The 17,620-nt window shown below is 42.5% G+C and overlaps 1 protein-coding gene across 4 annotated transcripts in view; it reads right to left on the bottom strand.

Moving 5' to 3' along the window:
* The window catches only part of ARHGAP44 (Rho GTPase activating protein 44), a 205,449-nt gene that overhangs the window by 77,221 nt on the left and 110,608 nt on the right, over nucleotides 1-17,620 (bottom strand). For all 4 annotated transcript variants that reach the window (XM_058283454.2, XM_058283455.2, XM_071210312.1 and 1 more), the window contains exons 2-4: nucleotides 15,467-15,506; nucleotides 14,976-15,080; nucleotides 1,637-1,713 (exon numbers count right to left, since the gene is read on the bottom strand). In XM_058283454.2, coding sequence (XP_058139437.1) covers nucleotides 1,637-1,713; nucleotides 14,976-15,080; nucleotides 15,467-15,506 — 222 coding nt within the window. The remainder of the gene's footprint in view (nucleotides 1-1,636; nucleotides 1,714-14,975; nucleotides 15,081-15,466; nucleotides 15,507-17,620) is intronic.

A 17,620-nucleotide genomic window follows, 5' to 3' on the forward strand; every position in this document is an offset into this window, starting at 1 on the left:
TTTTCTATGTATTATACTTTTTCTTTATTTCCTTCTGTCTACTGTTTCCTTCTATGAGATTTTTCTATTTATTTCCTGTCTTTTTCATCCTTTTACTGGTTTGGAAGTTATGCATTCTATTTCTTTCTTTTTTGTGGAAACCCTAAGATATCCAAGTCATTCTAAATTTAAATGTAATATCTTTATCCTCCTTTTAAACAATGCAAGAGCTTGAAATACTAACAAATCTCCTTCCAATGTTTCTTTCATGTTATCATTGTATACTGTTTTAATTTTACTTTGCTTAAGGCCCCTCAAAATTAACTATCACATTGCTGTTTTTTAAAATTATTGCTTATTTAGATTTCTCTACACATTTCACCAATTTCTTCCTTCTACCTTGCTATTTGCATTTCACTTTTTTCTTCTGGACATAATCTATTTCATATAACCTTATCTATGTGAATAATAAATTCTCCAACTCCTGCCTAAAAATATGTTTTCCCCTTATTCTTGCATAAAACTTAGTTTATCACAGAATTCTAGCTTTCTTGTATTTTCGCACAATACTTTGAAGATACTCCTCCGATACTTCCTGGAAATTATTTGTGATGATGAATCAAGAGATTGCTGTCGGTCTTCTTTCTCTTTAGTAGTTAATCTAATCTTTTCCTCTGGTTACTTTTGAATTTATCTCTTTTTCGTTAATGATCTGCATGCAGTCTTACCACACTAAATCCAAGGACGAAGTTCTGTTTGTTGATCTCAATCAGGATTTTTTTGTGTTTCTTAAATCAAAAGACACATTTTTATTCAAATCTGCGGGAGAGCATTTCAACCGTAATCTCCCCCCTTTTTTCTAATTTCTTCTTCAGGAATTCCTATTAGATGCAACAGTGCACCTGTTCATTCTATCACTCGGGTCTCTTAATTGACCAATGTCCACGTTCTTGCTGGGCATACTACATTCCATTCATTCTAAGTGATGATTTCCGATCCGTTTTCAAGTTCAACAATTTCCTACTCATGTGAATTATCCAGTTTATCTCAATTAAATTTTGAAATTATAAGATATATTTTAATTTTTAAAGTTTGATTTTCCTTCACATCTGCCTATCTTTTTCATATTGTTTGATTCTTTTGTCAAGGATTCTTGCCTTTGCTTAATTTTCAACGTTTCATTTTTAAACATAATTATTTTATCCTTTCTTATGGAGCTATTATTTTTAGTTCTTAGGGTACTAATTCTCCCATCGACTGTGCCTGCTGATTTCCCCTCAAGCCCGTTCTATTTTAAATTTGTTTCATTGTGAGCGCAGGACCAGCTGGGGTTGTTCTGGGAATCCCATGAGTTCTGACACTGGAATGCAACTTTAAAGAGAGGGCTCCTATTTGCTTCTGTTGAAGCACTAGGGATTTCCCTCATCCTTCCAACAGTTTTAATATTTCCAAGTGAGAGTAGCCTCCTTGTACAAACATACCTTTGCAGCCTAAGGTTTTGCTTTCTCACTGCTAACCTTATCTTTTCCCCACCCAGGTCCCCAGCCAAGCTGCAGCTGTCCTCTGGGCTTTCCCCAGATTACAGACCTATTTTGAAGGGTGGCAATTTACTCAGATTTAGCAAAAAAAACACACAACACATATAGTGTCACCTTACCCCAGCAGTGTGTCGTCTCCCAGGATAGCTGACCCTTCCATCAAACACTGGGCCAATGTTGTCAATGGCAACTTTTTCTGAAAAGGAAAGAAATGTTGTAATGAAAACTATTTTTATCAGTTACCTGCTTATTCTAAAATATCAAAACTCAAACACTTGCTCAGACATTAGTTATTAGGTAACAGACTGATTAAAATATGTTTAAACCTAAAAACTCACAGTACACAGTGACAGGTTAGATTCAGAGGCCAAAATTCAGAAAATTAAAACAGAATTAAATTTGCCACTTTGAAAAATAAGCACGGAGTTTATAGACTCCATTTTAAAATGAAGTGGGATAGCAAGAAGAAAAAAGACAAAATTTCAAAATTATGTTAACCTAAAGATTTGAGCAATGCTTTATAATTTTCAAAATTCAAACTCTCCTGAGAAGGATATTAGTCCCATTTTATAAATAAGTTCATGGTCAAGAAAGAAAAAGTGGTCACACACAATTATGCAAAAGAAGGCAAGCATCAAAATAAAGGCCCACTCCAGAGAAGATTTTGCATGATCTACGAGCACATGAAAATATGCCCTACATCATTAGTCATTTGGGAATACAAGTCAAAACCACAATGGGATGCCACTTCATGCTGTCTTTGGAAATAATCAAAAGACATAAAATAACGAGTGTTAGTGAAGACGTGGCAAAACTGGAACTCTCGTATATTGCTGGTGGGAGTGTAAAATGGTTCATTCCCTTTGGAAAACAGTTTGGCAGTTCCTCTATAAGTTAAACACAGAAGTGCCACAGACTCAACAATTCTACTCTTGGACATATATCCAAAGGAAGTTTCAAGAAGATGTTCAAACCAAAATGCATAAATAAGTATTCATAGCAGAACTACTCACAATCACCGAAAGATAGAAACAATCCAAGAGGCCATCAGCAGATGAATGGATGAACAAAATGTGGTCTATCCATGCAATAGATTATTACTCACCCATAAAAGAACGAAGATGAACCCTGAAAACATTATATGCTGAGTGAAAGGAGCTGGTCACAAAAGGTCACCTATTGTGTAATTCCAGTTACATGAAATACCCAGAACAGGCGAATCCACCGAGATAGGGAGGAATGGGGAGCGTTTGCTTAATGGACATGCGGTTTGACATGAAGTCATGAAAATGTTCTGGCTGCAATGGTTGGCACAACGTTGAGAAAGTACTCAATGTCACTGGATTTCATCCTTTCAAGCAGGGGTTCTTACCCAGGGGTCCATGAACTTGAATTGAAATTCAAAAAACATTATTCTTGTGGGGACATGTTGGTGTGGGTGTGATGTATTTATTAAGTAATACACAGTCCAGTGTGGACTTAGTAAGAGGTTGGTGGAACAAAAAGGGTTAAGAACCCCTGCTTTAAAATGATAAAATGTATGTGGTGTGTATTTACCATAATAAATAAGTAAATAAATAGATTAATAGATTAAGTAATTGCCTGATTGATTAAGGTACAGGCTGTCACTGCATGTGACATGACCTGTGAATGAAACAGATGTTCGCCTGCCTGGGCTAGGACCAGCAGTCCTCACATTTTTTTTTTTTTTTTTAGTATTTGGATTGAAAATATATTTGTAACAGGAACATTTTATAAAGACATAAATGTAGACACCCATTAAAAACATTGCTTTAGATGAAAACAGATGTTAAATTTAATCTATAAGAATTCAAATACTTCAATAGAACACTGAGAGTCTTTTCCTAGGGGAGAAAGGAATGATTAAATACATGAAAATATACATCATAATAACTCAATTGAAACAATTTACCATCTAAGATTGACTATGAGCCATTGCAAAATGGGCAGAACAAAAAACAAAAGAAAACAAAAAAATATTTACACAAGCCAAACTGATCTCCCTTTATTGTTGCTATTACTTCCTTGTTATAATAACTACAGAAAAACACTGGCCTAATTATAGAAAATTTTATTATACCATAAAACTACTATGCGCAATGCAACAAAAGAAGACTTGTTTTGCAGAATTTTCCTAGCAGTCTCAAAGTTGTTTAAATTAAATGATATTAATTCCTAGTTTTAAAATTTCCTATCAGGGTTCACGAACATTCTTCCCTGGAATTTTTGTTTGAATCAAGTGTTGGAAAAAACTTGGGTTACTTTTATCACTAGATAGGAAAAATTTAATTCAGCCATTTATCATGAAAATATGTATTAAAGCAGGACTAGATATTCGCTCGGTTAGACCAACACTGGGGGTACTGCTAGAAGAGACAGAGCCGTGTAATTCCCATCACTCCCTCACTATTACGGATGAGCTCCCTCTTTACTGAGTCTGGCCCAATCAGTATTCAGGCAGACAGCAGGACGAAAACAATAAGGTGGAAAACTGCCAGCATACCCTCGGGCCCTCCGGTCCATAGGGCTGCACAGAGATCTTCAAATGAAAACGTGACTGAATTATACCCAGCCCAGAGCCTCCTGGCTTTATGACATGCAGAACTTTAGCTATAATTTATTAATCCAGTCTTTATGAAACATGAACCCAGGTACCCCACTAGAAGTGAACCAAACTAGATACTACTCTTGTACAACTTATATTTGAGGTGTGGGGAGACAAATAATAAACACTGAAACAATGAGGGAGATAATTCCAACTAGTTGGGAGTGATGCAGGAAACAGGAAACAGGTGATGGACAGAGAGGGGAGCAGGGGGCTATGGAACAGTGAGGAGGGAAGGCACCTCTGAGGGGGTGCTACTTAAGATGCGACCTAAAGAAGAGGCAGCCATGCTTCAAGATTCAGGAAAGGGTACTGCAGGTGGAAGGAACCACAAGTGCAAAGACCCTGAGGTGGAAAGCAGAGTGTGTGTTCAAGTTCCCCACGGAAGCCAACATGGCTGGAGCACAGGAGCGACAGGGCGAGTGGTATGAGAAGAGGGCGGGGACAAGTTCACGTAGGGCCTTGCTGGCCAGAGAATAGTATAAAACGGACTCTAGGGCTTGTTTAAGAAGAATATAAGCAGATTAAAATCAGTCAATTCTGAGACAGACAGTGAATGATTTGAAAGAGGGAGTCTTAGTTTGCTAGAGCTGCTATGACAAATACCACAGAATGGTTGGCTTAAATAACAGGAATTTTTTGGCTAATAGTTTGGAGGCTAGAAGACCACCATCCAGGTATCAATAGGCCATGCTTTCTTCCCCAAAGTCCACAGCATTCTAGTGATGGATTGCCAAAATGCTTGGGGTTTGTGGCCTATAGATGCATCTCTGTCTCCATCACATAGCAACCTCTTTCTCCTTCTCTGGCTTCTACTTCCACAGCTAATTCATTTCCCTGGCTTATTGGACTCAACTATATTGGACTAAGACCCACCCTGATTCAATCTGGTCTCATCTAAACAGGATCTTCGAAGGTCCTACTTACATATGAGTTCACATCCACGAGACTGGGGTTAAGAATTGAACATGTCTGTGGGGGTCAGGGGATGGGATTCAATCTACTAAAGACAGATCGAGGTGAAGATAGGTTTTTGGGTTCAGGCCACTGGAATTTAGGAATCTGGTTTGAGCATCCCTAGGAGACCTGGTCTGCTGTAAAGATTCTCCAGGAAGACCTTGGGCAGCTGGTCAACCCCCAAGACCAACATGTAAGTTTCATGTGGTTTCCAGGATAAACCCAGGTGGAGAGTGCCCAAGACACTGTGTGGATAAGAACCCCTTGCCCTCTGATACGTCCACTCCACTGAGGTCAGGCACCTTTCCATTCAGGGGATAAACATATTACCCCATAATTTCAAATGAAATAGAACATTCTTCTTGGTAAAAACTAGACTAGGCAACTTAGTATTAATACAACTACATTTAAACATCACTTTCTAGTTGCCCTGCAAAGCTATTAGGTTCAAGTTTTCAGGGACTTAATTTAAGGCACAAAAAACAGTATCTTCTTTTTTTTTTTTTACCTTTTTCTTTTGAAATACTTCCAAACTTACAGGACAGTTCGCAAAAATAGATCAAAATCCATATAGAGAACTCTAACATACCCTCTACCCAGATACCAGATTCACCAACTTTTAACATTTTGCCAAATTTGCAATATTATTCTATCTAATCTGTCAATCTATCCATTCATCTCTGTCTATATGTTTTCTAAATATTTGAGAGTAAGCTGTATTTATCACGTCCCTTGGACATTTGATACTTCCGTGTACATTTTCTAAGGATATACACTTATATAAAGGAAAATATATCTGGAGCAGCAACCACCCTCACTCCATTTTTTTTAAGTTATCTTAAGTACATTTCAGAAAAATGCCTAATGTAGTTAAAAAGGAAAAAAAAGTTAAATAGGCATGATATTTCTGTTGACATTTCATAGAGAGAGTGTGGGTTAAGGTTTTAGTTTTGAGAGGGGTGATTTTGTCCATCTGGATGTATGTGGCAATAGCTGGGGACATTTCTAGCTCCCCTCGCTGGTTGGGATCAGTTTTTTGGCTATTCTCCCATGATACTCTAAGCAGATTCAATTACATATATACATATATATATCATGTACAGGTGTATATATACATATATACACAGCACTATAGAACCACTCCTCTATGTACCAATCACCTGTGCCCTATATACACCAGTACATACACCCATACACACCACTCTGTGCCTTGTTTTCCTTTCCATGGAAAGAGATATCTTCTATGTCATTTCCTGTTGTGAAGTATAGAGCTGTCTCATTTTTTTTTTTAACAGCTACATAGATCACTGAATGGAAGTAAGAATTTATTTAAACAAGTCTCCTACTGATAGTGTAACCATCACAAACCAGGGTTTATACTTTTTGGCAGAGGCAAATCTCACAAGGAACTCCTGGACAGATGCTGCCAAGCATGTGAGGTCCTGGGTTCCAAGGGTGGGTGGGGGTGGAGTCAACTGGGTAAAACCTCAGTGGAAATTAACAATGAGTGTTTATTTGTGTAGATGTTTTAAGAATCAAGAAATCAGAAGGAAGCCACCAAATGGCTTCTTCTCCAATAAAAAGAGAAAGAGAGAAATGGATTTAGGTGGCAAACCTTCAGGTCAAAAGGGGACAGTGGCAATCCATAATCAAAGGCAGAAGAACAGAAGTTAATGGACTGTAACCCACAACAGACTACCGATTACTTCTACTTTGGAAGAAATTCTTTGAGATAAAAGGAAAAGTATTCATTGAGGGCTCAACGGATGCCAGGTTCTCGAAGGATCTCACTGAACCTGAAGACCTGTCTATAAGTGAGCATTATTTACCCCTGCCCCCACTTCACACGTACAGAGACCGAGTCTTAGAAAGATTAAAGCAACCAAAGAGCGACAAAAGCTGCTGAAAATTTTTGCCTCCACTGCCAAGGCTGAGAGAACCAGTCCTAATCCTAGGTGAATATTAGTGCCTTATTAAAGAGACCTGAACAAACTTCATCCTAGGTCAAAAAGGAGCTTTGAAAATAAGTTTTTTTTCTGACTCTAGAGTTCTGATAGAAACTGTTACCCTAAATAAAATGCCTGCCTGCATTGCCGGGAGGGGGCCCTTTCTGAGAAAGGATTTTCCAAAAGAAAAGAACAGTTAACCTGCAGGGGCTTTCCAAGAAAATGGAACAAAGGAAAACACCCTAGAAAACTGCAGAAAAGCAAGACCGGGTAATAAACCAGTTTTGGTCCAGTAGAGAGAGCTTATCAGAATGCACAAGTTTATCACATTAATCAACGTACATCTGCTCCCACTTTGTAAGACCCCCTCACCATGTAACAAGGAACTCTGGTGTCAGCTAGTCTTTGTAACCCCTAGTTGGAAATTCCCTAAATGCCTGTATAAGCAACTGTGACCAGATGCTATTGAAGCTCTCACTCTGGCTGCCCGGGTTGGAGGCTCTCCCTGCTCCAGCAGTTTCTTCCTCAATAAACCAGCAGCCCTGATTATGCTGTGACTTGGTTTCTTTTGACAAAACTAATGAATGGAGGGAAGGGGAAAGCAGGGGGTCCCAGGGTTTGGATGTAGTCCATCTGACATGTCAGAAATGGCTGCTTTCTCTAAAAGTTATCTTGAAGACAGCAGACATAGCTCAGTGGTTGAGCACCTGCTTCCCATACAAGGGTCCCAGGTTCAATTTCCGGTACTTCCTAAAAATAAATAAGTGGGGAGTGGATATGATTCAAGTGGTTGAGCTCCCAATTCCCACATGGGATGTCCTGCTTTTGGTCTCTGGTGCCTCCTAAAAACAAAAACACAAAAAGCAAACAAATGAAAAAACCAATTCAGGGAAGCAAATGTGGCTCAGTGACTGAGCACCAGCTTCCCACATATGAGGTCTGGGGTTTGATCCCTGGCCCTGGTACCTAAAAATAAAAATAAAAATAGAAATAGAAGTAGAAATTAAAAAATAAAATGTTATCTTGAGCATGAGCAACCAGTTTGTAGGATCAGTCAAAGGCAAAAGGTCTCATGCTAATATCCACCTGTACCCAAAAGAAACATAAATACACATGACCCTCATCTTTAAAAACTGCTGCCTGCTATCCTCTAGGCCTGAGCCCCAGCAACTAGCCCTTCTGTGGTTCCCTCCCAGCCTCACTGCTCAGCCCTCAGTAGTTCTCAATAGCCACCTAACAGTGAGTGCAAGAACACTAACTGCCAATTACATTTATTTAATACTTACTTGTGCTACGCAATTTGCACTAGACATTGACATGCATTACCTCACTTAACTTTCAAAACAACCCTCCTGGGTAAGAAATTGTTACTGCTATTACCATTTTCCAGATGAAGACACCAAGGTGTACAGAGGTAATTAACTTGTCCAAGGCCCTGTATAATGAGGAAGCAGTAGAGTTGGGTTTCGGCCTGGGGTGGTCAGATTCCAAGACTTTAAACCAAGGGCCATGATGCTAAATTGCTTCTGCCCAGACCAGCAAGGATTCAGATGGGCTTGCTGTGTACTACCCAGGCTCCATGCCTAAAACACTCCTGGACCATCCACTCATGCCCCAAATCTATCTGGAGCACCACCTACTACATGGCAGGCCACAAGTTTCCCATTTCCGTGGAGCTTATGTACCAGAGATGGGGAGAAAACAAGTGAACAAATGAACGATCACATGATTTTAGATAATAATGTGTGCTATGAAGAAAATAAAACAGGGTGATGGGTTTGGGGCTGGGGGAAGAGCAAGCACAGTAAGCAGCCTCACTGAGAAGGTGTCTTAGTTTGCTGGGGCTGCTATAACAAAGACCACAGACTGACGGGCTTACATGATAGGAATTCATTGTCTCAGTTTTGGAGGCGAGAAATCCAAAATCAAGGTGTCGGTAGGATGTGCTTTTTCCCAAGTCTGCAGCATTCTGATGGTGGCTTGCCGGCAATCCATAACTCATTCCCTGCCTCCTTCTCACGGCCATTTGTCTCCTCTTCACTCCTACTCCTGAATCCAAACTTCTTCTGCTTATGAGGCTCCGGTCATATCGATAGTATCGTCAAAGATCCCGGTTATAAGTAAGTTCACACCCACAGGACCAGAGGTCAGGGCTTAAACATGACTTTGTGAGGAACTTGATTCAATCCACAACAGAAGGTGTCATCTGAATTGAGAACCCAACAACAAGACGTTGCCAGTCACACAATGCTGGGTGAGAACATTCCAGATAGAGGGTGCAGTAAGTGCAAAGGCCCTGAGGCAGGTATGAGCCAGGCATGCTGAAACCAGAAGGTCAGCATAGCTGAAGGATAACTGAGGGGTGGGGGAGCAGATGCTGAGCTCAGAGAAGTAGGCAGAGAACAAATCACTAGGGTCTATGGGCCAAGGTAAGGAGTGTGGATTTTATTCAACAATGGGAACCTTTGGTGAGATTTACGTAGGAGGGGGACATCATCTGATTTCCATTTTAAACACTCACTCGGGCTACTGGAGGGAATGGATTATAAAGCAGGCAAGGTCAGAGTTGCAAGTGGAAGTCCTGGTAGGAGCCACTGAGTCCAGGCAAGAAACGGCAGTGGCTTGGACCAGGGCAGTACAGGCTGAAGGAAACGTGGGTTCTCTGGAGCAGAACTTACTGAAAGATTGGAAGGGGAAGGGCCGAAAAAAAAGATGATGTCTGGGATTTAGATTCGTGCAAGTGGGTGGACCTACAGTACCACTTTCTCCTCTACTTTCTTTGCTACATTGTCCTCCTGGTGGACCTTAAAATGAAGCAGTTCCTGAGGTTCTTGATTCATGGACCCCTTTGTCTTCTCACTCTGTATCTCCTCCCTACGTGGCCTCATCAACTTCCAAGAATTCAACTGTCACTCAAGCCAGACACCCTGAAAATCTTTCCCCCATCCCCTCACATCCACTCAATTTCCAAGTCCTGGATAGTATTCCTCCAATATCTACCAATTTCTCTCCATTTCACCAACATTTGTCTAACTGGTCCCTCACTGCCACCATGGCCCCCCACTCTTTCATCCTGTCTTCACACAATACCCCACAAAGCTGATCCTGTTACTCTAGTTGATTAAACTTCGGGCTTCTCACTGCTCTTAGGAATCAATGCCAACAAGGCATGCTGCAGTCCCTGCCATCTGTCCTCTCCTTCTCGTCATTCTGGTCACCTTTGTGTTACTCAGAAGTGCCATACTCCTTCCTGACTCGGGGAATTTTGCACCTGCTCTCCCCTGTGCTAGAAGTGCTATCACCCCTATTGGTTACAGCTACCATCTGCGTATGCTAACAAGTCACCTCCTCAGGGAAGCTGTCTTAGTAAGCTATTCTGCTTAGCACGATGACATCTCCTGAGTAATTAATAAACTATTCATGTGATGCCTGCTTCCTGCTAGACCATAAGTTTCCAGAGGACAGGGATCCCGCTAAGCTGTTTCAGCTCTCGGCGTACACTTCACCTTCCACGGCACACATGGCACTTTCTAATGTTGGCTGAAGAAATCAGAGAAACGCTTTCACGCGCAAATAGTTCATTTGTCAAACACGACTTTCCAACGAGAAAGGATGTGAAAGGACAAACATTTTCATTTTACTGAGAGTCTTAACATGAAAACCTATGAGCTAACCAGCAATTAGTCTCGGCCAAAGAAGACAACTGGAAACATAATTCATGTCCTCTCTACTCTCCATCCCAGAGTACACACACGTGGTTCACGGAGAGAATTCGGCTGGACTCGGAAACTGTGGAACAACATCACTTTTCTTCCCATCCCCATGTGGTAGGTTTTCAGAGCTGAACTTTCAAAGGCTTGTGTTAAAAATAAAGGGCTAGGGAAGCGGACCTGGCCCATGGATAGGGCATCCGCCTACCACATGGGAGGTCCGTGGTTCAAACTTCGGGCCTCCTTGACCCGTGTGCAGCTGGCCCATGTGCAGTGCTGATGCACACAAGGAGTGCCCTGCCACGCAGGGGTGTCCCCCGCTCAGGGGGGCCCCACGCGCAAGGAGTGCACCCCGTAAGGAGAGCTGCCTAGCACGAAAGAAAGTGCAGCCTGCCTAGGACTGGTGCCGCACACACGGAGAACTGACACAGCAAGATGAGGCACCAAAAAGAGACACAGATTCTCGGTGCCACTGATAAGGATAGAAACAGTCACAGAAGAACACACAGTGAATGGACACAGAGAGCAGACAACTGAGGGCGGGGGGTGGGGGCAGAGAAATAAATAAATAAATCTTTAAAAATTAAAATAAAATAAAATAAAGGGCTGCATTATAAACCGTACCTAAATTGCTAATGAGTTAATGACTAGCTAAAAGAAAAAAAAGCAAGAACTTGCATGAGCACAATTAAAATGCAGAATACTGCCTGGATGCCTCTAAAGTCCCTTCCAAATCCTGAAATTCTACGACTATAGCACAGGAGCAGTCACACACCACCCGTTCCCTTCGGCTGGTCTCTGTCCCTCTCCAAGAATGTGTCCGTAGTCCCCTCTTTTACTGCTCTCTCTTGCCCAGTCCTCCCGCCCACCTTTCCCTGCTCCCTCTCATTTAGACCCCTGCCCCTGTGTATCCCTCTTGCTTTTCACCCATTCATCAGATCGCATACCTCTTCTTACCTGATCACTACAAAGAACTGTGCATCTATTTCAGTATTTGAGGCAATGGCTAAGTGTTGCATTTCCTATTAAATCTTTTTGTGTTACTTAAAAAGGGGAAAAAAAACCTGAAAATTTTGAGTCAAGCTCTGGGAAATTTTATTTTCTGTAGGTCTGTGATTCTTGAACATTTACAAAGGTTCTCCAACTTTATTTTTAGTTGGGCCAATTTTTCATAGTCCTATGATGATGAGAAAAGACTGATTGATCCCAATATGAAATCACGGACAAATCGAGCACATGAAATCTGTGCGGTGAAACTACCGACACCTAGCTACCTGGGCAACCCGTCATACCGTAGCTTGGTCCATGTCAACTGGACAGGTGCCGGCTTACGTGTTAATAGCTACAGCTGTGTGGCCGAAGCCTTTGGTACTTCATGGCAGCCGCTGCACATCTCCCCTGTAAATGGAAGCTGACTGTGTGTGTCCCAGCAGATGAATCACGGCCAGTCATCATGGAAATCTCACTTCTCTCTGACCAATTCACTTTCTCAGTCTCCCTTGCAGCTACAGAGAAATAAAGTAAGTTCTTCTGGGTAAAAATTGTCCTCCTTTATAAAAAGGAGAAAAGCCTGCAGAGATAGCTTTGGCTCTTACCACCCTCACACTCCTGCCTTTGATATGGTTATGTGAGGACGTGATGTCTGGAGTTGTGGCAGCCATCTTAGGACTATAAGAGTGTTACAGAACTGCTGACCCAGAGCTGCTGAAAAAACCCTGGGACCAGTTACTCCAGACTTCTTGTTAAATGAGATAAATGGTGCCTTTTGTTGAAGCTTTCATTAATCAGAAAGGCAAATGCTTTCCAACTGATATAATATGCAAAACCCTTAATGCGGTCACCCCTCGGGCTGAAGTGCGGTTTGCTGGCCTGGCGGGGGAGCAGCCGCGGTAGGCCTAATTCCAAGCCGCTGCCCCCATAATAGGGTGGCTGGTCGGACTCACCGCCACCCCTGAAGGGAGCTCGGCATGGGCGCAGAGTGCCCTCGGGTCTCCCCTTCTCGGCAGCCATGCTTCCGCGGCCGCCCCTCCTCCCGGATAGCGCCACACGATGCCTTGTGGGGCGGCACCCTTCTTCTTCCTTCTCCCTGTGCAGGCGCAGGGCGGAAAATTCCAGTCTGCCCTTCCCACCCCCCCACAGCAGCAACAGCCAGGCGCAAGGCGGGAAACTCAAGTCTGCCCTCCACCCCAGCAACAGCAGCCACCAATCCCTAAACCCTGCCACTTCCCCCAGCAACAGCAACAGCCAATCCCTAACCACCCCTCCCCCTTCCAGTACCTCCCACCGACCTTTCTCCCCAGTAACTGCTTGCGGCAGCCAATCAGAACACGGCATAACTTCGACCAATCAGCCTTCCCCAGCCCCTATAAAACTGTAGCCACTTTCTCAATAAAGTTGGACCTGCGTGTTTACCTCGTCTCCGTGGTAGTTCTGCCGTGCGCCCTCCAGTCCTGAGAGCCCCCGACAAGGGCCTGGCCTCCCTTGTCCCCAGTTCGTCGCCTGCTTCTTCGGGCGACCCCTTCGTCGCTGGCTTCGCCGGGCGACCCCGTCAGCCGAACCGCGCAACCCCTGTGAGACCGACCCCTCGTCCCAAGCCGGACCGACCCCTCGTCCAAAGCTGGACCGACCCCTCGTCCGCAGCCAGACCCCACTGCCACCGACCGAGCAAGCCGCCGCACCTTAATCCAATGAAAAAGTCACAATTCTAGGTAACTATACCTTATCCCAGAAAAATAATCCTAGGACTAATCCACCTACCACAACACCATAGGCTGGTTTCAATGGTGATAACAATCAGATGCTACTCTGATGCCAAAGCATATTATACCTTGGACCACTTATTTTAAAAAACAGTGTTCTTGGAACAAAAGAATGGTGGTAGGTCTTAGGCAGGTATGGCTCCAAGCCAGGACAGTTTCTGACATTCTACATTAGATGTCTGATAAAGGATTTTACTGCAAAGCTGTTTTGCAAACTACCCCCCTTTAGACTGTTTGGGATCCCCTTCTTGAAATTCCTGATATGTGCAGAATTCTTTCTACAGACATTTTCCCAGGCTGTGAAAATTTTATTTCTAGCACACACATGAGTCCTGCTGGGAATGTTCAGAAAGAAGGAACTAAGGGCTGGGAAAAGAAAACAGAATGAACAACAGAGCAAGCAGAGTGGGTTTTTGCATAAAGCATGGGATGAAAAGGAGAGACCTTTAGCTGAGATGAAGCATCAGGGCATGTTACAGCAGAGGTATTGGAGAAGGGGCTAGGGTAAGTGGAGGGATCGAGGAGTCTACAGGAAGCTGGACTCAATGATACCTCCCGGCCTCCCAAAATCAGATTCCAAGCACGTAGCCTGCAAATTCCGGGAAGGAAGGGAAAAAAAATCCTTCTGCCTATCACCTGTAATAGGGCCAAGTGAACATATAAGAATATTTTAAGCTTTGGTGGAGTTGAAAGGGATGAGGATCAAAAGGGAAGCAAGCCTGCAAAGATTGTTTCCACCAAGGAATGGCAAGCCAAATGTCATTACTGTAATTACAATGTAAGTTATATAAACAGACATTATAGTATGCTTTCTAGTGGGACTTCTTTCTTGTTTTGTTATAGCAAAACCAATTTTCAAGGGTCTTTATAGGTCACTGGCAACTTCTGAAACTGCAGTATAACATTTTTCCATGATGATTGTTATAAAAATCTCCTTTGTTTCTTTCCTATGTACTTTCCCCCTGCCCGCCCCCCCCCCAAGGTGGCTCCCTCATCTGTCTGCTTGTCACCTGCTCATTACATCAGCTCATCTTCTTTATGAGGAAATGGGAACTGAACCCAGGATTTCCAGTGTGGGAGGCAGGGTCCCAACTGCTTGAGCCATACCCACTTCCTCCATAAAGTTTCAAGATACTATTGAGGCAAGCGGCATCTCCAAATGAGCTAAGGTAGGGGGTAAGATGCCCATCAAGGATCAAGCTTCCCTAGGGGTGGGATTTCAAGCATGTCCCTGCTAGCTTCCCAGTTGCCTGGCTAGGGGGAGGAAAAGAGAGGGACGTCACTGTGTCTCTTTGAGGTAGAACTAAAGAGCGAAGGACTGACCACAGCAGAGCAGGTAGCTTGGGCTGCCTGGTCAAGTCTCAGACATAAAAAGAGTCGGAGCAAACAGAGCCCCAGGCGCGGGACCCCTCTCCACAGCAGGCAGGTTTGCACCCGCCCGGGGCTCGGAGGGCACTTACTGAGCGCTTGTCGGCTTCTGCCCCCTGCTGGCCCTGGAGACACGTGGTAAGCTTTTTGTGAGTGCTATGGGAAACTTGCTTCACCAGCTCCAGGCGCTTCTCCACCTGCAGAGAGAAAGCGGGTGGTGTCAAAAGACAAAGAGCAAGGTCAGGAGAAGTGGGCTCATGGGGTCTGGACAATCACAGGAGAAGACGCTGGCCCAGTTCCCCAGGGACGAGGAAGGCTGGGGAGGCGACCTCTCAAGTGGGAGAACTGACGCGGAGTGACCGCAGGCTCTGCCCGTCCACTGAACTGGCTTCAATCTCTCCTGAAAAGAACCTTTCTAGAACAGCTTCTTAAAATGCAATGCAATGTGTAAAGCCTAAAAGATTCTGTCTCTGAACAGTTTGTATTGGAAGCAGTTTGAGCATTTTCAACAGCACTGGAAGTTGCTGGGTTTTAAAAGGGAAACATCTTTGGTGTCTGTGAGCTGAAGGATCGGCAAGCTTACCTGAAGGAGGTCATCACTCAGAACTTCAGTCTTTTCCGCCCTAAAGAGAAAATTGAGAAACATATCAGTAAGAAAACTAGAAGCACTGTCTCGTAATAATCTCATAATTATTTCCCACTCTCTTCACTTACAGCAAGACTAGAAAAACAGAGACGCAGACATTAGTTGCAGAAATTTCTACGGGGAAACTTAAATAACCAGCACACCAGAAAATATGGCAAATAAGATACTCAAGAGTCTCTTGCTACAGACAGAACCTGGATTAATGAAGACAAACACATTTCTTTTGTTCCAGACTCATATGTTTTTAAAAGTAATAAAATCCAGCAGGTTCCCTCACTCATTCTTTTTGGCCTCTCCCAAGCAAACATGCAAAAAGTAGCAGAAATTTGAGCAGAGATCCAAAAAGAGCAAACATGGAGGCAGTAGAGTCTGGGTGACAAATGCGTATATCACCTCCAAGATCTGCACCCAAGTTACAGGCCCACCAGAAAGTGGGGGACTAGAACCTGAGATACTTACATTCATTTTCTCTTTCACTTTTTCTGTCACGTTTACTCCCACTTTCCATCTCACTCTCATGTTCTCACTTTTGCTTTCACTCTCACTTTCTTTTACTTTCACACCTTCACTTTCTCTAATTTTCTCTCACTTTCTCTTCTCTCTCACTTTCCCTCTCCCTCCCTCCCTTTCTCATGCAGTCACACACACACACACATGCACACACACACAATGCAAATGTTTGTGAAAAGAAATCAAAACTGAGAGAACATGGGAAGTAGATGTGGCTTGAGCTATTGAGCTCCTGCCTACCACACAGGAGGTCCTGGGTTCAGTTCCCATGCCTCCTAAAGAAGACGAACAAGACAGCAAGCTAGTGTGAAAGGCTGACACTGCAAACTGATGAAACAAGATGACGCAACAAGGAGACACAAAAAGGAAACACAATGAGAGACACAACAAAGCAAGCAGCCGAGGTGGTTCAAGCAATTGCGCCTCTTTCCCACAAGAGAGTTCAGTTCCTCATGCCTCCTAAAGAGAAGACAAGCGGATATAGCACAGCAAATGGACACAAAGAGTGAGTGCAAACAACAAAGCAGCACCCGAGCGCTTCCCCTGTTAGAGAAATGTCCAAAAAGGCCAGCTAAATAGAAAGATTCAGAATCTTATAATATAATACACACAATGTCTACATATCAATAAAAATTTTTAAAAATCACCCATCATACCCAAAACCAGAAACTCAAACTGAATGAAAAACACAATCAATAAGCAAGCCAGACACAAAAGGACAAATACTGCATGATCGCGCTATTATGAACTAAATACATTGTATAACCTCATGAAATTACTAACTTGAATATGGGTCACCAGAAAACAGAATGAGTTTAGAGAATGGAAAGCTGAGAGTTAACTTGTGCAGAACTGGTAAAACGGATGTATATTAATCTCTGGAGATGAATAGGAAAGGTGAAATCCCAATATAATGTTTGTAACTAGCAGTACTATTATGTGGGTATGAAAGTGGTTTAAAGGGAAAGTGTAAGGTCATGTATATTCCGAAAAGGAAAGCTAAAAAATGTAAATGGGATAGTAGGGTACAGTAAAACCACATATGAAATATGTATATGGGTAAAATTGCATATGTAAAGCTGTTTTCTTTGAAGCTAAACAAATGTATGTTTATATTACAAAATGTTAATATTAGACAAAAAAAAAATTATGCTAAGTGAAAGAAACCAGACACAAAGTCCTTTGTATTGTATGACTCCATTTATATTAAATGCTAAGTATAAATCAATTTATAAAGGTGAAACTAGATTAGTGGTTGGATAGGGCTGGGGAAGGAATACTAAGGGTTGTGGAGTTTTCCTTTTTGGAGTAATGAAATTGTTTGGAAAGTTTTTGTGGTAATGAATGCCCAATATTGCGATTACACTAAAAGCCAATTGGATAGATCAGATGGTATGTGAATACATGTCAGTAAAATGCTTATTAAATAAATAATTGTGCAAGAATAGCCAGAAATAGCAGCTATGTATAGGAGGGGAAATATAGAGAGACTAAGAGGTGAAGAATTTTCTTGTTTATGTTTTTTGTTTATTATTGAAATAATGAAAATGCTCTAATAATGATTAAGTGATAGATGCACAA

This window comes from Dasypus novemcinctus, chromosome 21 (assembly GCF_030445035.2).
Source record: "Dasypus novemcinctus isolate mDasNov1 chromosome 21, mDasNov1.1.hap2, whole genome shotgun sequence".
NCBI classification, from domain to species: domain Eukaryota; kingdom Metazoa; phylum Chordata; class Mammalia; order Cingulata; family Dasypodidae; genus Dasypus; species Dasypus novemcinctus.